The sequence below is a fragment of the Lissotriton helveticus genome, chromosome 2_1, assembly GCF_964261635.1.
Source record: "Lissotriton helveticus chromosome 2_1, aLisHel1.1, whole genome shotgun sequence".
Taxonomy (NCBI): Eukaryota; Metazoa; Chordata; class Amphibia; order Caudata; family Salamandridae; genus Lissotriton; species Lissotriton helveticus.
Genome location: NC_136059.1, coordinates 1283583043 through 1283608942, shown reverse-complemented (window position 1 = coordinate 1283608942; position 25900 = coordinate 1283583043). Strand labels below are relative to the sequence as shown.

The 25900-nt window shown below is 46.0% G+C and overlaps 1 protein-coding gene across 2 annotated transcripts in view; it reads left to right on the top strand.

Moving 5' to 3' along the window:
• The window catches only part of SMARCAD1 (SNF2 related chromatin remodeling ATPase with DExD box 1), an 809617-nt gene that overhangs the window by 136223 nt on the left and 647494 nt on the right, over nt 1–25900 (top strand). For both annotated transcript variants that reach the window (XM_078676227.1, XM_078676228.1), the window contains exon 3: nt 24611–24782. In XM_078676227.1, the coding sequence (XP_078532353.1) occupies nt 24611–24782 (172 nt within the window). The remainder of the gene's footprint in view (nt 1–24610; nt 24783–25900) is intronic.

The window sequence follows — 25900 nt, the reverse complement described above, 5'->3', positions numbered from 1 at the left end:
TCAATCCTACCGTTTTCAGCGTCATCTCGGTGCAGGCTGTTGATGGACCAGGCTGAACAGTGCTCCGAGGCGGGAACGGTTTCATGAAAATCTGCCTCTAACCCTGTATGTTATTAATCATGAATCAATATTTCACCATTTGTTTCCTTTGTATCTCTCCTTTCCACCCCCAAGTCCCGTCCCCCCCTCCCCCCGCGCGAGTCCCCCCCCCCCCCCCCCAACACCCCCCCCCTCCCCCCCCAACACCCCCCCCTCCCCCCCCCCAACACCCCCCCCTCCCCCCCACGAGTTGTAAGGATCGGAATGACTTAGGATGATTTCTAGGTGCACGCGACAGCAGACGTTCGAATGCCAGGTTATGGTAACTATAACGTAATGAGACTGATGCAACAATGACATCATTGACCAGGCTTTATATGACTTTTAATATAATGCGATGTTTCTTTAAGATTTCTATGATGCTCCTTTTGGTATGTCCACAGCATGAGCTATGAAAGCAGCGGGCAGTCAGGTAAGTTTTCTTATTTTTAAAAAATGTACTTTTTAACCCCCCGCTGATACAAGCACCAAATGGTGTTTGTATCAGGATAGTCTGTTGAAAAAATATTGGTTGCCTTCAAGTGGCATCATGAGACCGTGCGAGGGAGAAGGGACACCTGCAGTCACACTTTCATCATATGAGGTGTATTCAAGCAATGGTTCATCTACCAGAACCCTCCTATACACTTTGGGTTGACTTTACCTCTTGCACAAAAGCCTAAACAGCACCTCTTGCACAAAAGCCTAAACAGCACCTTTCTGTTCAGATGTAATTGTTGATGTACTTTTATAGTGCTTACAAACACTGACAAGGCATTTCAGTAAAAGAATTATTTGGGGTGAGAGCACGCTACTCCAGAACCAGAGATTAGAAGGTAACTATTTTTTTTTTCCGTGTGCATTAATTGTGTTAGGTTTGTGCTTTTGATTTCATACGTGTTTGTTAATTAGAGTTCGGAGTAGGGATAGAATGACTGCAATGGATTCGAAAAGGGGGGTTTGCAGAAGGGATAGAATGATAGGAATGAAATTGAAAACGGGAAGTATTGTGTTTTTGTAAATAGTGGTCCTGTGTGCTTGTTGGCTGCCTGGAATGGGTAAAATGGAGGGGTGAAAGGATGTTTGAGATGATGGAGGGAGGAAAATCGGAAGGATTTGTTGATGTGTTTTTTTTGTGTGTTTTTTTTAAAAATAGCTATAATAAACCTACATACACATGCCTCTTATTGTAGTTATTAGTAGCAGGCACAACCCTCTATATATGCACCTATATGTATGTAGAAGCAGCAGTTTTGACTTGGTCTGATATATACATGTATAATGTAATATAGATTTTCTCTTATATACTTGTATCTACATGCAACTGGAGGCATATTTCAAAGTACTATGATGTGTACTTGTATAATGACAGCACTTTTCCATACTGTGAAAAGTATAACTTGTCTGAATATATTCTTTTGGTATATTCTTGAGTTGTGACTATAGTTGACATGCGGGGAAGAGCCAGCTATTGACTAATCTTCTGAAATGGAGAGGGTGGTCTATGGATCTTATGTTTGAGATTTGGCTGCTAGAACAGAGAAAGATGTTCCACCCATGGTTTTTTCCTTGTATTTAGGAATTGTGAGGCGGGGAGCAAATTATTGAGCTTAGGTTCCTTTGTATGTATTTGTTGATTTTCTTCCAGATGAAAGTGGTCCTTTTCCATGTATTGCATTTTGTGTGATACAAAGCAGCTTGAAGGAGGATCTCATTCAACTGGTAACCAGTATATCGCCCTCCAAGCAGAGATGTGTGCTGGTGGCTTTAGATAGGAGCAGTCTAGGGGCAGTGTTGCCTGCTTGTGCCTCCGTGTGCCCCTGTTGCCTGCTTGTGCTGTGTGGGTGTGTGTGGAGGGCTCTGTGTGTGTGGGAAGCTTTGTGTGGCTGTGTGTGTGGGAAGCTTTGTGTGGCTGTGTGTGTGGGGGGCTCTGTGTGGCTGTGTGTGTGGGGGGCTCTGTGTGGCTGTGTGTGTGGGGGGATCTGTGTGTGTGTGTGGGGTGGCTCTGTGTGTGTCATTTGCGGGAGATTAAGCTAGTGGCATTGTAAATGACAATGCCATTTATTTATGTTAAAAAAAATTAATAAAAATAATGTCAAGAGCAATGCCAATAGCTCTAACTTTAACAAAGGCAAAACCATTGCATTGTAAATGCTTGTGTAAGTTTGGAGTGTACATGGAGTGTTACTTCTTTAGGACCTGTGGGCGCCTCTTTGGCAGTATTGCTGGCCATTCATGTACTCTTGTATTTAAAGTATTTCAAGTTATTTACAATGATTGATTAATTACACCATTCATTTTTTTAATATGCCGTGTGGTTCAACATGAGCAGAAACATATTATATGTATCATGACAAAGTGTATTTTCATGTATTTGCACCACTCCAATATTACTGCTATAAGCCCAGTGATAGTCCTGTTTTGTTGTTTACCATCCTAACACTATTTAAGCTGTGCTGTAAGCGCTGTTCTTTTCACGTGAACAAGCCTTGCATGAGGTGAAACGCGTTGTGAATTAAACGGACACCCTCACGATCGATTATCTGTCTTTCCTGAGAGCACGCTTGATATACGGATTTTTGTAAAGAATATATATGTGTGTGTGTGTGTGTGTGTGTGTGTGTGTGTGTGTGTGTGTGTGTGTGTGTATATATATGTATATATATATATATATATATATATAGTTGCTTCAAGCCATTTCTCATCTTTTATACAAAGATCACTTTAAGCAATAATGTGCTGTTAGTTGGGTGAGGGCTTTACTTTAAAAATGTTCCATAAAAATTAAAAGTTGCACAGCTTTTCTTCTTAATTGCACTTGCTAAAGCTTCCAGACCTGCTTTTTATAACTTCGTGGGTATGATGGTGGAGACAGCATATAGATGATGCCACTAAAACTGTCCAATGGTTAGCCTTTTGCCACATAAAGTACTCCATAATTTTCCTTTGTCACGGTCCCCAATTCAGCCAATTCTGCCACTCTGTTTGGCCCTTCACTGCTTCAGAATTCTTTTGAAGAGGATTTTCTTGGATGGTTAGATAGCAAAATAACAAACAGCATGCTTCTAAACCAAATATTTTAAGTTACTGCTGTTAAATCAAATATTTACGATTGCTACTGTTAAAACAAGGTTGGCTAAAGTGCATTGTCATCTATTAATGTTTGACCATTATGTGAAATTCCTTGTTTGGAGAGATCAAATGGCATTTAATGAAATGATTATGTACAATTTAGGGAGGGTTCGAGGAGCAGTTTAACGACCAAGCACAGTAATTATCCCCCTGAAAACTTATGAAGAAATAACAAATAACTGTGGGTCTCAGGTAGAGCTATGTGTGTAAAAACTAGCCGTCTCTCTGGTACAAGGATTACTAGGGAGGAAGACTACTGGACAGAAATCCACTGTGAACAATGTCCATCAGTTACACGATTCGTACCGCCCAGTACATCATTTGGTCTACTTCACAGTAGGTAGCCCATTGTCTATCTCCAGATATGAATAGAGGAGACAGATGACTGGTGGATGTTATTGTTGTAACTGAAAGCAGTGCATAGGTGATTTAGTGAAAAAAATAGTGAAGTGTTCAGAATAAAATTGGATAAGGCATGCAATGTAACTTTTATTCTGGAGCCATGCCCTTCCAAATATAAAACCAATAGAGTGCAATGTAGTCAGATCTTTCAAACAAATACCTTCTGACTGGGTTATCTGGTCGACATGTTTCTGCGGACTTACACGGTCAAAAGAATGTACCGGCCGCTTCCTCAGGACCCATAAACTAAAGGCCAAACAGCACGGCAGGCTGTTGGAAGTACCGACGGAAAGAGCGGTGCTTCATGTCCCTGAGCTGTTTGCCAGGTGAGGCGAGGCCTTTCCCCTCACAAATTGAGGAGGAAAACTGTAAGTGAACAAGTGACTTTTTAGCATTAGTGTTCACTTATGTCCTAGTGTTAATTTAATTTAATTTTCTTTTCTTTCACATACAAGCAGTAGCAATTTAGTTTATGGGTCCTGAGGAAGCGGCCAGTACATTCTTTTGACCGTGTAAGTCCGCAGAAACATGTCGACCAGATAACCCAGTCAGAATGTATTTGTTTGAAACATCTGACTACATTGCACTCTATTGGTTTTATATTTGCAAGGGCATGGCTCCAGAATAAAAGTTACATTGCATGCCTTATCCAATTTTATTCTGAACACTCTTCACTATTTTTTCACTAAATCACCTATGCACTGCTTTCAGTTACAACAATAACAACATCCCCCAGTCATCTGTCTCCTCTATTCATATCCGGAGATAGACAATGGGCTACCTACTGTGAAGTAGACCAAATGATGTACTGGGCGGTACGAATCGTGTAACTGATGGACATTTTTCACAGTGGATTTCTGTCCAGTAGTCTTCCTCCCTAGTAATCCTTGTACCAGAGAGACGGATAGTTTTTACACACATAGCTCTACCTGAGACCCACAGTTATTTGTTGTTTCTTCATTTAATGAAATGCCCCTCTTTGCCATTCATAATGTTTCTTGTTTGATAACCCATGTAGACTGTTCCACACTGAGAGTAAATTATCTAAAAATCTAAATCCCCGGAAAAACATGTAAAAATTAGTTTGGTGTAGTAGGTGACTCCCAGGTGATAACGGAACCCACTTTCAACAGGGTGTGAGCTTGCACTTGGAAGGCTTCTGGTCTCATTATTGCTGTAATTATTCCACTTTGTAAATCATTGTTGATAGTTCCCCCCCCCCCCCCCCACACACTTTTCAGAATTCTTTAAGACTGCTTAATTAGTAGACCTTAATACAGTTATGCCCAAACTCAAAGGACATTATTTTGAACTAACTCATAAGTCTTAGCTAAATCTTGTCAGCTGAAAAATATCATTTATGTTAATGGTACCATCTGTCCAATGAGTCTGTAAGAGAGACCTTTTCATTTTCACAAGTTTTTACAAAGATGCGATTGTCTGAAGATAAACCCTAATTTAAAGTCTGATCACCTACAGATTTTCACCTCAACAGTGTAATCAGACTTAAAATATAAGTTCATGATCTCTTTATGAGATCATGTGAAACTAATAGATTGAGTCTCATAATTCAGAAAGGAGTATTTGTTCATTTCTTTTGTTTATGCCTATAAAGGGCAAATAATATGCAAATATTGCTTTTGCTGGTAGAGCGAAGCTAGCTGAAAGGTTATTATCAAGTATGAATTGTAGCTTGCTCTGCCAGCGGTATTGCAGAAACCACATGGCTTACACCAATGTCCCTGTATTAGAAAGTGTCAGAGTTGTAATATGGTGGATCTTGCACAATGACCACTATTTGCTGGTTCAACATCCAGTGCAGATGAGAAACCTAGCTGAGAGGCGATGCTGCTGAAACCCTTTTTGAGTAAGGGAGCTTCTCCCCTGTCACGTTACATATTTAATTTACTGTTTGTTGGTTCAGCTGAAAAACAGATATAGAAATAAAATCCAGTGCTGGAAAAGAAAGGGTGTAGGAGAGCTATAGTTCTGTAGTAGGGGATCTCTGTGTATAGTCATAATCTAGTGAATAGTCCGGCCCATGTGCGTGGACCCCGGAGCAATCAAAAATAATCTCTTACAGTGTCAAAAAATGCAGAAATGCACAGACACTTAAGAGAGAATTTAAAGACAGATAATGCAGCCAAAAAGGCTACACTGTCCAGTACTTCAACTAGAAATTCCACCATAAAATCCACAGAACAGCAAAGCCTGTACAGATTTCCCTTGCTTAACAGCAAAATCCCTCAGAAATGATAGAGAGAAGAACCTGGACAGACAAGCCCCATAGGCTGCCATTATGTGGCTTAAATAGGATACTGTGCCTTTAAGGAACCTTCCAGAACCTTCTCCCAGTATCCCAGAATGCATAGCAGGTCCAACTTAGTTTCAGTTCTTTTTTCCGGCTCCTGCAAGCAGGACCCTGGAGCATTGAGCTCTCCCTTTTCAAGGGTTTTGTTGGTGTTTTTTCACTAAATTCGATTTTTTGTGCTTTCAAAGTACTTTGGTGACTTTCTTCTTGGGTTTTTGCACTCTTTTGTTGTCCATAATGCCTGCATTATTTGACAAATGCCCGGAGTGCTCCAGGAAGAAGGCCAAATCAGACCCCCATGAGGTCTGTATCCTCTGCCTTCCCTCTTCCCACATCCCTGAGGAGTGTGTGATCTGTAGAGGCTTCTCTGGAAGGACCCTGAAGGACAGGAGTAAGATCAGACTTCAGGGACTTGAAGAAAGAAGATTGAAGGCTCGAGGTGGGTCAGGAGGGGCTCCTTCTGCCCATGCTGAGGCCTCTGGGGGGCTCCCCAGGGGCAGGATGTCCAGCTCTCGTCCAAGATCTCCGTCTGGGTCAGTTGCTATGACCACGACGTCGAGAGGAAGGTCCACAGCCAGTTCCCGGTCTCCCCAGGGCTCTGCTGGGTTGAGAAAACGTCGCCCGTCGACATCGAGGGACGTTTACAGGCCGCCGTCTAAGCTGGTGTCGATTTCCTCGTCGTCGGCGTCGAGTGGACGACATCGGAGGACCCGGCGTCGGCGCTCGCCGTCGAGGCGACACCGCCGTTCGCCGTCGAAGTCATCGTTGTCGAGGGGATCCTCGTCGTCAGGGTCGCCGTCGAGACGGGAGAGGTCTCCGGCGCCGAAGAAGTCGACGTCGAGACGGTCTAAGAGGTCGACGTCGAGGCGATCTAAGAGGTCGACGTCGAGACGTTCGAAGAGGTCGAGGTCGCCGTCGAGGCGCCATCGCCCGTCGTCGAGATTTCGAGGTTCGTCCATCTGGTCGGGGTCGACGTCGAGGCATAGACAACGGTCTACGTCGAGGAGTGTGAAACGGTCGACGCCGAAGGGCCGATCGCCGTCGAAGGGCCCGTGTTCGAGGTCTGGGCACCGGTCTTCGGCGTCTGGAGGTCGTAAGGACAGGCCCAGGACTGTGGGGGGCTCCCCACAGTCTGGACATGGTGATGGCTCGCCGGGAACGGCGTATTCCATGGTGTATACCCCGAAGAAGCCTACTCCGCCTCCTTTACCTAGGGGTCCGCCTCCAAGGGCTCCGACCCCTCCCCCGTTGCCTCCCTTCCCGGCTCCGAAGGTCCCGGTTCCGGTTACGCCTCCTCCACCGGTTACGCCGAGATCGGTGTCGATGCCCAAGTACCCGACACCCCTGAAGACGACTCCTAAGTCGAAGGTTCTTCCGAAGCCTAAGGCGTCTGAACCGGGGAGGCCTACGGACAGGCCCAGACCCAAGAGATCTAGGTCTCGCTCGGGTAGACGAGACAGATCTAGGAGTGGACGCGGGTCTTCATCGAGATCCAGGCATCGCCATAGGAAGCATAGGTCCCGGTCCCGTTCTGCCTCGGGGACCCGTTCCTACTCGCCAACGTTATCTGATTCACCGGAGACTAGGGTGTCCCCAATAGATGACATCGGCACGTTTCAGGAGGTTCTCCTGCGTGGGGCGGCGAAGTTGGGGATCAAGGTTACAGCTCCTACGCCTTCAACTTCTGTGATCTTTGAGACATTACATAAGAAACACCTGTCTCTCCCCCTACTGCCTTTGGTGCCTGGGCTCCTTGAGCCTGCGGAACAGCTCTTCCTAACACCGGCGGTGGTGAAGTCTGCGCCTTCCAGGCTCATCAAGAAATACAGAGCTCCAGAGTCGGACCCAGCTTTCTTGAGAAAGGACCCGACACCGGATTCGGTGATCGTGACAGCGGCTCGGAAGCTCCATGCCACCTCCCCTGCATCCACTGTGCCTCCTGATAAGGAGAGCCGCTGGATTGACTCTGCTGGACGGAAGGAGTGTGGGACGTCCTCCATAACGATGAAGGCCGCCAGTGACTCGGCTCTGTTGGGACGATATGACCGCTCACTGTGGGACTCGATGGAGCAGTTTGCGGACCTCGTTCCTCGCGACCGCAGAGAGGACTTCATGGAGATCGTCCAGGAGGGGATGCTGGTCTCTAACCAGGCCATCAGTGCCGCGGCAGATATCTCCCTGCTGTCTGTGCATGGATACTGCCACGGTATAAACCAGAGACGCCATGCTTGGCTCAGGTTGACGTCGCTTAAGCCTGAAGCGCAACAACGTGTGGCGAATCTGCCGTTTTCCGGAGATACCCTCTTTGGGAAACACGCGGATGATGAAATGGTCAGGATGAAGGCCGAGGCGGAGACCCTGACGGCGGTGGGCTTGGAGAAGCCCAAGGAAAAGAAACCCTACCACCAGTTCCAACGGCGGTTCGGGTTGCAGGGCCGTGGAAGGGGTCAGTCTTCTGGGCAACATCAGCAGCAGCAACAACAGCAGCCATACAGAGGACCCTTCCAAAAGCGTCAGAGGGGTAGAGGGGCTCAGCGTCCTCTACCGCGACCAAGGGCCCGGCCGGGTCTCGACCCTGAGCGGTTACTTCACCCTCGTCCGTTACCCGCTCCGGTGGGGGGGAAGTGTTCAATTTTTTCTGGCAGAGTGGAGAAAAATTACTCAGGAGAAGTGGGTGCTGAATATTGTTTGCAATGGATACAGTCTTCGGTTCATCAGCCCTCCTCCATCGATCCCTCCGGTCAGCTCGCAGTACCAGCTGCGCGAGCTCCAGGCGGAGGCAGACATCCTGCTGAGGAAAAGGGCGATAGAGGACGTACCTCTGTCTCAGAGGAAGAGGTCTTTACTCTCGGTTCTTTCTCGTCCGCAAGAAGGACAAGAACGAGTTCAGGCCCATTCTGGACTTGCGACAGGCAAACAAGTGGATTCGCAGAGAAAAGTTTCGCATGCTGTCGTTGCATCAGATATATCCTCAGTTGCAACGAGGAGACTGGATGTGTGCCATAGATCTACAGGATGCATACTTCCATGTGCCAGTTGCATGCAAACACAGGAAGTTTCTGCGCTTTCAGGTCGGCACCAATCACTATCAGTACACGGTGCTTCCCTTCGGGCTGAAGTCTGAGCCCAGGACATTCTCGAAATGCATGGCAGTGGTAGCGGCACACCTGAGGAAGAACAAGGTGTTTGTCTACCCGTACCTGGACGATTGGTTGATCAAGGCCTCCTCCTTCTCGGAAGCTCTAGCGCACTTCCAGAAGACGTGCGTTCTCTTGAACAAGCTGGGGTTGCACATCAACATGTCCAAGTCTGTCCCGACTCCGGTCCAGTGTATCCAGTACTTGGGAGCCTCCATCAATACGCTGTCAGCAAGCGTGTCTCCTTCGGAAGAGCGACGTTTATCACTCCTTCGGAAGGCTCAGGCTCTCATGTCCGCTCCATCCACGACAGTGAGGACGGTGTCTTCTCTGCTGGGATCGATGGCCTCGTGTATCTTCCTGATGCCACATGCGCGGCTGCACATGAGACTGCTGCAGGAGTGCTTGGAGGATCAGTGGGACCAGAGGAGAGGATCTTGGGACGAAAAGATACGACTGTCTCTACATGCTCTTCAGTCTCTGAAGTGGTGGTGCTCGAAGGAGAATCTTCTCAGAGGTGTTCCCTTCCACAAGGACATTCCCACACAGACCATCGTGACGGATGCGTCTCTCCAAGGCTGGGGAGCGCACTCCGGAGACCTACAGATTCAAGGGACGTGGTCCCAGACGGAGTCCACGTACCACATCAATTTCCTGGAACTCAGAGCTGTTCACTTGGCACTGAAGGCTTTTCATCCGTCCTTTCAGACCGACTCGCTGCTTATTCAGACGGACAACACGACAACGATGTATTACCTCAGCAAGCAGGGGGGCTCGAGATCGCGCACTCTGTCGCAGGAGGCGCAGGCGATCTGGCACTGACTTCTGGCTCGAGGACTGTCGATAACGGCTACCCATCTCCCAGGTGTGCAGAATGTTCAGGCAGACGAACTGAGCAGACTCATTCAGGAAAACCACGAATGGGTCTTAAACGACGAAGTTCTAGGAGAAGTCTTCGCAAGGTGGGGAACTCCAGACGTCGATCTGTTCGCCACCGCCGAAAACAGCAAATGCCGAGGCTTCGCCTCCAGGTACTACCAGCCGGGGACGCTGGGGAACGCGTTATGGATCAACTGGTCGAACAGCTTTCTGTACGCTTTTCCACCAATTCCCCTGATTCCGGCGGTTCTCATCAAGCTGTCCCACTCCAGGGCGAGAATGATTCTGATTGCCCCGGAATGGCTCAGACAGTGGTGGTTCACGGACCTGCTTCACCGGTCTCTCCTTCCTCACATGAAGCTGCCGTGCAGGCCGGACCTTCTCACGAAGTTCGGGGGGCGGATGGTGCACCCCAACCTCTCGTCTTGGCTCCTGAAATAGTGCAATATGGCCATTTGAATCTACCTGAAGATTGCATGGACATACTGAAGGAGGCTAAGCGCCCTTCCACTAGGACTTCTTATGCTTACAAGTGGAAGAGGTTTTGCATCTGGTGCAAGTCTAAGAACTATGACCCTACGACATGCAAGGAAGGTGTCATCCTTCCGTATCTGTTGCATCTGGCGCAGTCGGGCCTTAATGTTCATTCCATTAAGGTTCATCTGGCTGCTTTGACTGCCTACAGGAAAGCCCCTTCACAGACTTCCTTTTTCCAGATCCCTGTGATGAAAGATTTTTTGGAAGGCTTGAAGAAAGTATTCCCTCCTGTCAGGCTTCCTTCGCCTTCGTGGGACCTGAATGTGGTGCTGTCCAGATTGATGAAGGAGCCTTTTGAACCCATTCATAAGGCTTCGTTGCAGCACCTGTCCTGGAAGGCGGCGTTCCTCGTGGCCATTACATCGGCCAGCAGGGTGAGTGAGATTCAGGCATTGTGTTGCCAGGAACCTTATACTGTATTTCATGCTGCTAAGGTTGTTCTGCGTACTCACCCTAAGTTTCTTCCCAAGGTTGTTTCTGATTTTCATATCAACCAGACTATCACTTTACCTACGTTCTTTCAGAATCCTTCGTCTCCAGCGGAAAGGTCTTTACATTCCCTGGATGTGAGGAGGGTGCTGAAGTTTTATCTCGATAAGACTAAAGATATTCGTAGGTCAGACCAATTGTTCATCAATTATGGCTCAGTCAGGACTGGTCTTGCTACCTCTAAACAGTCCATCTCGAGGTGGATTGTGTCCTGCATACAATTGTGTTACTGCAAAGCTAATAAGACCTTAGGGGGTAAACCTAAGGCTCATTCCACCAGAGGCAAAGCTGCCACGACAGCTATGCTTCGTAATGTTCCCTTCGCAGAGATCTGCAAGGCGGCCACTTGGAAGTCGGTCCATACCTTTGCTAAGCATTACTGCCTGGACTCTGATGCCAGGGCAGACGCTCAGGTTGGGCAGGCTTCGTTGCGGAATCTGTTCGCACGATAGTGGCGTAATTTTCTCTTCTCCACCGCCGCTTGGTGTGGGGATGGGCTTGCCATTCTATTCACTAGATTATGACTATACACAGAGATCCCCTACTACAGAAGGAGTAGTTTCTGTCCTGTAACTCCAGTTCTGTAGTAGGGGTATCTCTGTTATAGTCATAAGCGCCCTCCCGCCTCCCCGGTGGAGAGTTATTCATGTACATAATGCTACAGGTCTGGCGTTTTTTACGCCTTCAAAAAGAACTGAAACTAAGTTGGACCTGCTATGCATTCTGGGATACTGGGAGAAGGTTCTGGAAGGTTCCTTAAAGGCACAGTATCCTATTTAAGCCACATAATGGCAGCCTATGGGGCTTGTCTGTCCAGGTTCTTCTCTCTATCATTTCTGAGGGATTTTGCTGTTAAGCAAGGGAAATCTGTACAGGCTTTGCTGTTTTGTGGATTTTATGGTGGAATTTCTAGTTGAAGTACTGGACAGTGTAGCCTTTTTGGCTGCATTATCGGTCTTTAAATTCTCTCTTAAGTGTCTATGCATTTCTGCATTTTTTGACACTGTAAGAGATTATTTTTGATTGCTCCGGGGTCCACGCACATGGGCTATTCACTAGATTATGACTATAACAGAGATACCCCTACTACAGAACTGGAGTTACAGGACAGAAACTACTCCTTAGTGACATTCTTGTATCATGTGACCGATTGATAAGAAAAGTTCACCGACCCTTTGCCTGAAGATTTGAAGCCATTGATCAGATCTGTTTGCTTGAAACCCTTTTCCAGTCCTAAAAAAGAGTGGTGCCCAATCTCCTCTACTTGAAAAGGTGTGAGGATTTGCCAGACCCTGTTGTGAGCCTTCTTTCCCTTAGCGACCTTTTTAGGTCGATCTCGAGAAAGCATGCGAAGCATGCGTCCAGCTCGACAACTATAGTCGCCCGTCTCCTGGGAATCTGAGACAGGAGTCGGGCACGCGCGTCGACTTCACCTCCGCACGCCCAGCCCGGCGCCGTGCACATCCCCTGCCTCAGATGCCCGTGCGCAAACGCACACATTCACACACACAGCCACACTTACGCATGCGCACATACACAGCCACACGCACACACAGGCACACGCACACTGCATACACACGCACCCCCCCGTAAACAGACACACGCGCATACAGACACAGACACGCACAGACACAGTCGAACACACACAGACACACGCGCGTACATCCCCCCCCCCCCCCCCCCCCCCCCCCCCCCACTCACTGGGCTCTTTCCGCGTGTCCCTCGGCAGCCAGCATTCAGCGTGCAGGGTTCCAGGACGTTCTCCCGGCAGTTCCTTCCTGTTTCTTTGCAGGCCCCGCCCACGTCCCAACGAAGGCTGCTTGACTTCCGCTAGCATTCCGTGGCATCTCAGACGCATAGCGGGTAGCATTAGCACCTCTCGATTTAAAATGCGTTTGTTTATCTAGGACAAGTTTACTGGTTGCTTGGTTTTATCTGGGATTTACTTATCTGTGTTCGTGAAATAAGTACTGCACTACTACTGCTGTGCTGTCATGTTTCACCAAAGCCGGTACTGCTGACCTCAGGCCATTGCTCCTAGAAGAGAAGGGTGAAAGGTGAAGCGTACCCCGCCCCCTCCTCCCCTCTCTAGCCCCGGCTGGCTCGGAGGAGCCGGAGCTCTGCTGCTGCATTGTCCAGTCAGAAGGCTCTTTATTTCAGAGCGCATGGGAATAGCACGGGAGGGGTTGGGAAGGAGCGGCGTGTGGGGGAGGGGGACGGTATACCTCCATGATGTTTGGAGGAAATGGCCCATCCCCTCCTGCCCAGGAGCACTGGGAACCAGATGCTATCAGCCTCTCACAATGCCTCCCTCCCCCGTCATTTTCCTTGAAGCCAGAGTAGTGTGCGTAGAGGTGATAAGTGGCCTGACAGATGTGTCTGTGGAGGCTGCACCCGGCGCTGGCAGCGGCTGCCAAGTCCAAATCTGCTTACCGGCTGGAAAGTAACAGGGGCTGCCATAGAAAGTCCAAATTTGATAGCCGACTTGAAAGTAGCAGGGACTGCCATAGAAAACAGTGTCAGGCGGCATGTGTGCAGCGTGCCCCAGTTCATGTAACTTGGATTGTGTCCTTCCCCTGGTTCACTGGAGGAAGAGGCTTTCCTGGAAGACAGCAGTGCACACCTCGGTGGTATGCATTATTTAAAGCCCGCCGCTTCTGTGCCAACGTGTGCACCTTTCATTTAGAAGCCGGCAGCTGCCACTCTATTGTACCCTGGACCCACCAGCCCGCCATGGCACGCCTGGAAAGCATAACATTTGTAGTCTCATTAATTAAACAAATGTGTAGCAGTTATGTATATAGTGAGAACTCTGAAGTGCATTTAGAATCTTGCACTTATTTTGGGGGGGGGGTGGAATTGCGGGGTGTAGGGTTTCTCTCTAAAGTTCAATGCAAGAGGCAAAAAAACACACATGGTTAGGATGGATGGAGACCGATGCAGTCCTGGAAGAAGCAGGTCTTCTATATTTTTGTATGGACATCCGATCCATCACATGGTGTTTTTCCAGACCTTTGTAAAGTTAAAAAAATCATATTTTCTGGTCTTATCTCGTTTTTGCATCTGCTGATTTCTAGTCCACCAGGTAAAGTCTTGTAGTGCTTTAAACCCGTCTGGTGATTTTCTCGGCCAGCTTCTGTGTTGAGGATTTAACAGGTCAGACTATTGCTGATCCTTCAACACCTGCTGTGTTCTTCCCAAGTTTATTATTTGCACTCCATGAGCATGACATGCACGTCAGTTCACCAAAACGCCTGGGGTAGCGGAAGTAACATCACACGCCCTTACAACTTCACTTTCACACACTTACATATACACACACATTCACACTTACACACACAGACACACTCATAAACACTGTCACCCACAAGCACGCACACAAAATACATTTAAAAACATTTTTTACGTACCTCATCTGCCTGAGAAGGTCATATTTCAGCTAATTGAATTCATTTTTATAACACAGTGAAATATATATATTCCCCACTGTTAGTGTAATAATATCATTGACAGAATCCCCACCCAACGTTTATAAGGACGAGACACCTGGCAACCCCTAGATAACGTCCATACTGCCCTCCATATTGCTTATCCTGTCTGCACCCTCCCCTCTCGCCTTTTGCTTTTGCTCACACCCCCACACAAACCCATCACACCCCCCACCCCCACTGCTTCTCCCCCTCTGGCTCTATACTGGTCCATTGCTTCTGCTCCTCACCTGAGGTACTGGGTTTTTCAGAACCGGTACTGAAACCGGCAACCCAGCGGTGTCAGGGAAACACACCCAAAGACCTCGAGTTCTTTCCTAATTTAGACCACAGAAACTCAGAGTCTTCTAGGTGAAGTCAAGGATCGATTTTATTGGCTGCAACCAAGGTAACAAGCGTCCTAGAAGTACAACACACAGGAAGTATGTTCTCAGGAGACTGCCGCAATTCACAAAGTCAGGCTTCTCTTTTTATACGTAATATTGTGCTTTAGGCAAACATTCTTAACATTTTACTATACTATAGAAATGTTTTCATTACAAAGGAAAAGCAGAGTCATGATGACAAGGCCATAGTTCAGTTTGTCCAGCCCACAATAAATTACCCGGCAAGGCCCAACATTTCATCAGATATCGCTGGACCCCCAATAAAAACGGGCACCTCCCCATCATAAAGCAAGTGAGACAAAAGAGCAGGGACAGGTGTGAGCGAGATTCGGCAGGGTGTGTGCGCGCGATGGATGGGTTTATGACCTGTTGAGCCTTGATGCTATCTTGCTCGGCCACTGGGAGAGGAACTGACATAACCGGTTCGGCCTGGGGCAATGGTTTCTACTTGCCCAGGTCAGAGAAAAGTCAATCAAGGTGTACGTGTCCTTTTGAATCGGATTCAGCTGTATTATAAGCCTATGTAAAGGGCAACTCACAAAATGGCTGCTGTACCTAAAATGGAAGCCAAGGGTTCAGAACGAGAATGACGATTTTGAGGTGAAATAGTCACTCGAACTTGACGAAAATGTTTGTACATAGTGCACTAGCCGTTCTCGGTCTTTTGACATAAAAATCGTCATGCCACCAACAGTTAGTCGTGTTCATTACTAGTTGGTGTTGGTGCAACAGCTGAACAAAGGAGTTATTAATGAACTCTAACCTTCTATTGGATTCATGGTCAGGAAGAGGGTGGAAAGAATGAGAGGAAACAGTAGGAGAAGGTATGGGCGATGCAGTGGGTGCAAATGTTACACGAAAAGAGAATAAAACGTAACTTATTAAAAATATCATCATACTGAATAACATACAAATGCACAATATTAAAAAACTTTTCTTTGTCATCACTTTACATAATTTGTGTTTAAAGTTCGTTGGTTTGGCAGGTCTCTCCACATCGGGAAACTCCATCCTCTCTAAAGTGCTGCCCGCGATGGCAGGTTGATTCTGCTAAGGAATGCTTCCGTCAGTCTAGGGCAACTCCCTTGGACCAACCAGAACTGCTGACCTAACGTCGTCAGCTGCACTCCAAAGACTTTAAGCAATCGCGGCCCTAGCAGCGGAACCCGGATGGCGGTTCGAAAAACAAAAATAAGCAAGTTTATCAGATGGGAGAGCTGCACTTTCAAAAATAGTACTGGGGGAAAGAAAAATCACTTTTATTAGTTCGTATTTCTCGGTCTCAAATTGTATCTTTGTTTTCCAGGTACTGTCTGATCCAGAAACAAGAGTTCAGGCTCTGTAGTGTTCAATCGCTTTGATGGTGGCACAGCCTCTTGCAAAATGTTCTCACGTTCAGAGTTAGTTCCTTTTACACGTGCATCACTGAAAGGTAGGAAACGGGGCACGTTGTCGGTTTCTGAGTCAGCGACACCCTTCTGGACCCACTGGTCATATGGTAGAGGAAAAGGGATCCTTTTACAGTGGACCCCGTGGATCCAGTGCTTCTTCCCCTCCACTCGAACCGCCGATCTTGTAGAGAGGACGACGAGGTGCGGTCCGGTCCACCTGGGCTGGTCGTTCTTCGTTCTCTGGAAATTCCTGACCAACACTCAGGATCCGGGGTCAATCGCGTGTCCCGGAGTTTCAGAGACCGGAGGCAGGGTGTCATGAACCTGTTGATGCAAAACACGTAATTTAGCCGTCAATTCGTACAGATAATCAAGCAAAACTGGGTGTTCGATCTCGCTGAACTTGGTGGGTCTAGGCACTCCCCATATATTGGCCGGGCGGCCAAAGACAATTTTGTAAGGGCTGAGTTTCACTCGCGAATGCACAGTCATTCTGGTGGATAGGAGTGCTAAGGGTAGAGCGTCAGGCCATTTAAGACCTGTGCTCGCTTGAATTTTGGCCAATTTTAACTTAAGCGTGCCATTGTAACATTCTACTAATCCAGCTGATTGGGGGTGATTTGCAGCGTGGAACTTCTGTCGAATACCTAGCCCTTCACATACATTCTTCATCACACGACCCACAAATTCACTTCCGTTATCTCTCCAGATCATTCTAGGCATTCCGAATCTAGGGAAGAATTCTTTCACAAGGGCTTTCGCTGTGGACCAGGCAGTATTGTCTTTTAGGGGATAGGCTTCTACCCATCTTGAGAAGGCACAAACAACAACGAGCACATATTTTAAATTGTTGCACCTCTCCATGTGGATGAAATCTAGCTGCAAAACCTCGAACGGATACGTAGGAGGTGCAAAATGACCAGCTGGAGTTGGGGTTCCCCTACCAGGATTGTGTTGCAGACACACCATGCAATTCTTGACGACATTCTCTGCACACCTGGGAATTCCTGAATTTTGCCATACTGGAGCCAACAACTTGCAAATCCCTTTCACGCTGATGTGAGCCATTCCATGAGCCATTGTAACTACTGCAAGCACATATGCATCGGGTAACAACCATCTCTGATGCTCTGACAATTCAACCCAACAACCATTTGCATCCATTCTACCCGTACTTTCTCTCCACATGTTCAACTCTTTCTCTGTAGCCTCAGCTTGAATGGATTTCACACTCTCTATCGTGTCTTCGCACATTCCAATATCACCAATCCATCTTGCAGGACCTGCAATATACATTCGGCTCATCACATTCCTTGCAGTTTCTTTCGCGATTTCATCGGCAAATGCGTTTCCATGACCAACATCATCAGTCACCTTCTTGTGAGCACTACATTTCACAATCGCCACTTGCAAAGGCAAGGTCAGTGATTCAAGAAGCTCATTCACCAACTGACCATGCTGAATCTTAGCTCCATGCGAAGTCAGGAACCCACGTTCTTTCCACAATCGTCAAACTGTGAGCCACACCAAAAAGCATACTGGCTGTCGGTGTAGACAGTCACTTTCATTCCTTTCGACAACACACATGCTCTTGTAAGTGCAATCAATTCTGCTGCTTGAGCTGAATTATGTGGAATACGTGCAGTTTCAACAACTGTATGCAAAGTCGTGACAGCATATGCTGCAGTCGTGTCACCATTCGGGAGCTTGAAGCATGAACCATCCACCCATAATGTACCATCACATTCAGCAAGAGGAGTATCTAGGAGGTCTATTCTCCCTTTCGTTTCTTCTTCTGTTCTAAGAAAACAATCATGCTGTTCTGAAGCATCTAATTCCTCTACAATTGGTAACAACGTAGCTGGGTTAAGTGTATTGCATCTCTGTATGTGCACATGACTCGCTAATAATGTTAATTCGTAACTTGACAATCGAGCACTAGTTAAGTGCTGTCTTTGTTCTGTTTAACAATATGTCTACTGCATGTGGGACCATAACGATCAAGGTGTTATTCGTCACTAAACCAGCAGACTGTCGAATAGAAGCAGCTGCTGCCGCTGTGGCTCTTAAACAACTTGGCAATGCTTTAGCTACCGGATCCAAAGTCGACGAAAAATATGCACAAGGACGCTGTTTGTCTCCAAACAACTGTGTCAGTTCTGATAATGCACAACCTTGTTTCTCATGGACATACAATGTAAAGGGCTTACTGTAGTTGGGGGTACCTAACACAGGAGCCGAACATAATGCTGTACGCAATTCAGAAAAACTTTTCTGACACTCTTCAGACCAAGGGACGGGATTAGGTGTACCTTTACACGTTAATGCCATCAAAGGTTTGGCCAATAACGAAAAATTTGGAATCCACTGTCTACAGTATGATGTAATACCCAAGAAAGCACGCACTTCTCTCTGTGTTCTTGGCACACTCAATTTCGCTATTGCCTGGATTCTTTCTGGGGTCAGTTTCCTTCCCTCCTTCGATAAGAGATGACCTAAGTAGGTCACTTCTTGTCGACAATATTGTAATTTGGAAAGTGACACCTTGTGATGCAAATCACACAGATGACGCAACAATGACAACGTGGCTTTCTTACATATTTCCTCAGTATCTGCAGCGACAAGCAAATCATCAACATACTGGATGAGAGTAGCACCATAAGGTAAAACAATCGTATCAAGCTGTGTTTTTAAAGCTTGACTGTATATTGATGGACTTTCACAGTAGCCCTGGGCAGCGCATTTAAAGCGGAAGCTTCGTCCTCCTAAAGTGAAGCCAAAAATATCCCTGCTTTCCTCAGCAATGGGGATGCTGAAGAAAGCATTCTTCACGTCAATCACCGAAAACCATGTTGCAGAAGCTGGAATCATGGTTAATAGGGCAGTAATATCAGGAACAACTGGGAATTGTGGCACAACTATTTTATTCACCTCTCTCAGATCAATCACAAATCGGTAAACAGGTGGCTGAGAGGGATCAGTTCGTTTCAAAACCGGCAGAACAGGACTATTGCAAACGTTGCCTCTTGTCTCTTCAATGACATCTTTCTCAATTAGAACGTAAACGATCGCTAGCAAAGCTTTTTCACCTTCACTAGAGATTCTGTATTGGGCAATTCGTGGCATTTTAACGTTGGCTTTCAATGTTACAACATATGGTGGAATTTCTAGGAGACCCACATCATTAGGACCAGTAGCCCAAAGAATATCAGGAAGAAATGACCATTCTGTCGGAAGTTAATCCCTTGACAAATACATTGGAGAAACCACTTTCTTACCTAGAGTAAGTTGTACTCCTGAAGGAGAACAGTACAAAGTCGCATACAATCTTTTTAACAGATCTAATCCCAACAAGTTTTCACCACAACCTGTTGTCAGAATAAGGGGTGCTTCTAATTCACAAGGGCCAACAGAAAGAGACAAAGGGTCAGAAATCGGATTTCTAACCGGGGCGCCAGAAAAACATACTGATACATTCGTTTCGCCAGACAAAGGTGCGCCAGGGAGTTTAAAGTGCATAATAGAACTCTTTGTAGCACCAGTATCCAACAGAAAAGGTTCTGACACACCTGATGTAATCACCTCAACGTATGGTCCACTCTGATCTACTGGAACTGAAACAACTCCCTCTTTTTGTCTATGGCTGTCCTAGCAATCATTTCCTTCCCAATGCTCATCTTCTGTATAGTAATCATCAGCATAGTACTGAGCTGTCCTACCAGATGCGTTATTCTGCTGATCGAACCTATTCATAGAATTTTGAGGTGGAAGGGGACGAGCGTTCTGGGGGACGCTTCCACGTCCTCTACCTCTAGGCGCTTGCTGAACACCTCAACCTCTTACATCAGAAGCACCATTTGCGCGCTGTAACAAGATAGGGCAATTATACTTAAAATGACCTTCTTCCTTGCAATACGAACACTGGTTGGGGCCTACAGGGACACGTGGTTGAGTATACTCGACTCTTTGCGAGTTCCTCTGATACTGTTGAGGCTGCTGAAAACTACTCTGGTAATTACTCTGACCACCATTATTCTGGCCACCACCACCACGTGGCTGATATGCTTGCTGTAACAAAACCTTCGTTTTCAGCTCTTTAGTTTTCTTTTCTGCTCTATCTTTCTCGTCTTTGTCTCGATTTTCGTAATATTGTGCAGTAGCCAATATCTGTGCTGAAGAGGAAACTGCCCAAGAACTCTCTGAATCCTTTAACTTTTTACACAACTCTGGAAGCAGATTGTGCACTAATTTATCGACGAACAATCGCTGACCACCTTCTGTGCTCATATCTTGACCACTGTGGTCGACAAACGTTTCTTCAAACCTGGTGAAGAAATCAGACACCGTTTCATCTTTCTTCTACTTACATGCAGACAACTTATCCCAGTTTACACGCATCGCAGGCATTATAGTTTTCATGTAATTAATGATCCTACCAGGAAGTTCTGCTACTAAAGGCTCAGGCTTGGAACCACCAATTTGTAGGGCATCTGCAGCAGTAATATTAGCCCATGAATCACCTAACTCCTGATCATGATCTGTATGACGAATCTTTCCCCATAAGGGCTGTGGAACAACATTCCCAAATAACATATCGATATCGGTTAAATTCATGATACATGACCCAGCAGTCTGCGACAACTCTTTGTAATACCCTGCAGGATTTTTACGCGGATCAGGCAATGTCTGTTTAAGGGCCAAAACTTCAGATCGCTTCCATGGCACATGTACCCAAACACGCTGAAAGTGTGGCAGAATAGGTGGGTTAGCATTTGCGTCACCCTCTCTCCATTGTGGGGGAACCTCTCTCATGGGGTATTGTCGCGCCTTTTTTTTACTGGATGTATCACGCTCAGATTGCGATCCAGAAGTGCCCCCCCTTACTCCGATATGACAACAATATCTCAACTGCTCTCTCGACATCGGGACCTACAATCATGCCCTCTGCGAAATCAAACCGCGCACGACACAACTCGGGCGGGTTACATTCCAAATCATTGTCTTCCAAATCTTCACAGAGAAAAACGCACATGTGTTCAAAAACGTATCTCTGCTTCGGTGCTTCCCATTGACGGAAGACTTCCATGACAGACTCTACATCGTATCTCACAGTGTCCATAACCCATTTGTGCGCTAAACGATTCAGTAAATCTCTCTCTCTATAGTCAGGCAGTTGACTCCGCAACTGTCTTCGTTTCGGGTTAGGGGTCGTATTAGGCGACCCGAGAAAAGGTGAGAAAAGATTAGTGACAGTGCTGGCCATTCTTTGTCGAACGGAAGGAGAAACTGATGAAAGAACGGGCGGAAAAATAGTGTTAGATAAGGCAGGGGCAAAGGAAATAGAGGGAGCATCAGGAAAAATAAAAGGCGCACTAGGCAAAATCGTAGAGGGAGCATCAGGAGAAGTAGATGTGTTCGGTGGGCCTTGAGGAGGCTGCACCAGAGGAGCAGGAGCCAGCTGAAGAGTAGCTGGTGGGTGCTGTAGAGGAGCAGGCATAACAACTATAGGTGGCGCAACTAAAGGTTGCGGAGGTGCTGTGGCATTTTGCGCATAGGGCGGTGGCGAACTTAACAAATGTGCCATCAACGGATCTTTTTCAGGCTCTTTTGCTGCATCTTGCTTAAGAGTCGGCAAAACTGGATAGCATTTATCTACTACCATTTTACGTTGCCTGTGCAACTGCTCACTCATCTGTTCTTCTTCATCGTCTTTAAACTGCATAGCAGCTTGCATTACTGAAATACCCCCTTCTCTCTTATTTTTCTTCGCTAATTTAATTTCCTTTTGTTTGGCCTCCTTACGCCATAGGCGGAAAGAGTCAAACATTGCCGGCCGGCTTTCTTCTTGAAAAGTTTAACTTCGAGATTATCTAGGATTTCCGTGTCAAAGTTACCATATTGGGGCCATTTTAAAACACCATCTTTTCTGGTGTATTTGATCCATACTTCGTTATATGTGATGGGGCCTACTCCATGTTTCACATATAATTCGTAAGTTGGAGTTCCAACCGGAGGAACCGGACATGAGTCCTCCAATCGGGAGTCCCTATTATTACAACCTAGACAAAACAAATTTCCAAGTCTAAGACCAGGCATCTTCGCTCTCTAGTCTAGTTCCAAACTTCGAAGGATTATCGATTACGATATTGCTCGTGAATACACGAGTCCCTCGGTTTTGGTACTTGCAAGTACCAAACAAAACGATCCCAAGGGATACCCAAGACTAAGACCAACTAAGGACTGGAAGACGCTCCACTTATACTTAACTGAGATATCGATGACGTCACCAGAAGACTCGTCTTAGCGTTTCGCTCTACCAAACTTCAAGGGTCCAAATCAGGGCGATAGCCAGGGCAGCAGTCCTTCGTAGCCGTCGGGAAGCGGGAAACCTCGCAGCAAAGACCTTCGGACCACGTCGACATGCAGGGGTCAATGGAGTGGTTGGCCGTCCTCCGGAATTTTCACACGAAGCTCCTCACGAACCTCTGGCTGGACCGGTACCGCTGGAATCGCCCCATGTTGGGCGCCAACTGAGGTACTGGGTTTTTCAGAACCGGTACTGAAACCGGCAACCCAGCGGTGTCAGGGAAACACACCCAAAGACCTCGAGTTTTTTCCTAATTTAGACCACAGAAACTCAGAGTCTTCTAGGTGAAGTCAAGGATCGATTTTATTGGCTGCAACCAAGGTAACAAGCGTCCTAGAAGTACAACACACAGGAAGTATGTTCTCAGGAGACTGCCGCAATTCACAAAGTCAGGCTTCTCTTTTTATACATAATATTGCGCTTTAGGCAAACATTCTTTACATTTTACTATACTATAGAAATGTTTTCATTACAAAGGAAAAGCAGAGTCATGATGACAAGGCCATAGTTCAGTTTGTCCAGCCCACAATAAATTACCCGGCAAGGCCCAACATTTCATCAGATATCGCTGGACCCCCAATAAAAACGGGCACCTCCCCATCATAAAGCAAGTGAGAAAAAAGAGCAGGGACAGGTGTGAGCGAGATTCGGCAGGGTGTGTGTGCGATGGATGGGTTTATGGCCTGTTGAGCCTTGATGCTATCTTGCTCGGCCACTGGGAGAGGAACTGACCCAACAGGTTCGGCCTGGGGCAATGGTTCCTACTTGCCCAGGTCAGAGAAAAGTCAATCAAGGTGTACGTGTCCTTTTGAATCGGATTCAGCTGTATTATAAGCCTATGTAAAGGGCAACTCACAAAATGGCTGCTGTACCTAAAATGGAAGCCAAGGGTTCAGAACGAGAATGACGATTTTGAGGTGAAATCGTCACTCGAAATTGACGAAAATGTTTGTACATAGTGCACTAGCCATTCTCGGTCTTTTGACATAAAAATCATCATGCTACGACGAAGTTTTATTCACGAGTTCAGAATTTTTCAGAACTACACACCCTGCCCTTCATATGGGTTCCCGACCCACACCCTTTTTCTGTTGTCCATAGCTTCTCCTCCCCAACTCCCTTTCTGTTGTTTATCATCCCCGATAAATGCTTAGGTTCCCCACTCCCCACCGCCCTTTTACTTTTCCAACTCTCCGGCCCTCCATGTTACTAGCCTCCCGATACTGCAATTTAAAAAATAAAAACTTGCTCTCATTTTGTAGCTGCACCCTTAAGCAAGCATTTGCAATGCAATAGGTCTCACATCTGCGAAAGTTTCAGCTGTTGGCATTATAAATGACATTGCCTTTTATTTATGTGTTGGCTTTTAAAACATAAATAAAAGGCATTGCCATTTACAATACCAATAGCTTCAACTTTTGCAAATGCGAGATCTATTGCATTGCAAATGCTTGTTCAACACTTGTCAAAGTCCTCTGCTTGACAGTCTCATGTAGAAGCCGACAAAGTAAAATTTTTGGTGAAACTCTGAGAGTGAGAATTACCTCTGTTTAAAACCCAAACACTCCCTTGCTTACCCCAAATGGAGTGAGCACAACTTTAGTGCTATTGCAGGATTTACTGACACAGCAAAATGATGGCCTGCCAGAGAGAATTGAGATATGAGAACTTTTAAGCTAAAATATAAACGTGTTAACTGGGCCAAATCCCTGTCACAAGGTATGTTTCCTTTGTTGTTCATTGAGGCCACTCCATCCGTTAAGACTGACTTCTTTCTCTTAGTTCTTCATCTGTAGGTATCATGTAGGAATCTTAAAAATGTAGCTTACTTAGATTGGGCTCCTGCTGTTGAATACTTCTGGACTAACAATGCGGTCTTCTGGATCATTGGTCACATTTTATGAATGGTATGCCTTACCCATCGTTATTGTGTCAGCAGCATAATTTTGATGCTAGAGAGAGAGACACATTAGAGATGTTATTGTAATTGGTATTTTGTTTTATTTTCTTCAGAAATTGCAGTTCCGGAGACTCCAGAGTCAAAAATGCTTAATAATTCAGTTCTCATTAAAGAAAAGCAAGTTAATTTTCCAGAAGTAGACTCTGAAGGAGAGTTTGTGGCACCTGAAACGTTCTCTGATGAAGAATTACAAAGCTCAGCAAAGGGGGACAAAGAAATTAAAATGTAAGTAACTTTAGTAAATTCAGAAATTCCTCCCTACTCACAAGATTGACACATTTTTCTGATACTTTAGCTTCTGAAAATCATTGCTTTTAACCTCCTCCCCAAACCTTTGCTGCAAACCTTTGTGAATTTCCTGGTTCCATCTGATCTCTCTGTGCCTTATTTCTACCATTGTTGACATGCGGCATTGCTGCCTGCTTGTACAATTTAACCTCCTGGTAGGTCTTGTTGTGATGTTGACTGCATTCCGTTCTTTTTAAACCTATGAATTTAACCCATATTCTCTAGTCTTTCTCTTCATCAGTCAAAAATGACCTGTGCAGTCTATGCTCTGTAACTTTCTCAGTTAGTCTGTGCTGATGAGCATCAGCCTCGTTCAGAATAATAGGATGAATGGTAACTCTCAATTCAATTCAAGGATTCTTTATTCGATGATTAAAAATCACCATTAAAAGCACATACATATACACATGATTAAAAAAAAAGAAAAAATTTCATTAAATCATTATCAGAATCCTAATTATAGTAATTATTTATACATATAACAAAAAAGAAAAAGAGGATTTGATATTTTGAAATAAGATTAATAGCAGTTTTAGGAATCATTCCTCTCCTCTGGTTACCCTTAATCGGACCGCCACTTTAATAAAATTCATTATACAACACAATGTTAAAGGATCAGATGCTTTCTGTAAATAAATTAAGGCCTCTCTAGCATGTTTCAGTTTGGCTTGTTTTAAAATTTTCACTAAAAATCTACGCCTGGGCATTGAGTAAAAAGGACACAGGAGTACAAAGTGAAGGGAATCCTGCGGAGACCTGTTGTCGCAGCCGCAGGTTCCCTTCTGCTCAGTTGTGGTTAAAAACCCTGCTGGTGATGCCAATAAATACGGAAGTAGATTTAATCTAAAACGGCACATCAGAAATCTGTCCTGAGCATTATGCACGAGGTACAAGTATGGCTCCATTCCCTCGGTGCTCTTAACCAGGTTATGAGCCCTCAGTCTTTTTGGGCCCTTCAGCCTCAGATCTCTGTTGTGCTTTTTGATCTAAAAAAGCTTTTTTTACTAACGCTTTGTGCTGGGATACAATTGCTACCGGGTCAAGTGAAAAGGTTC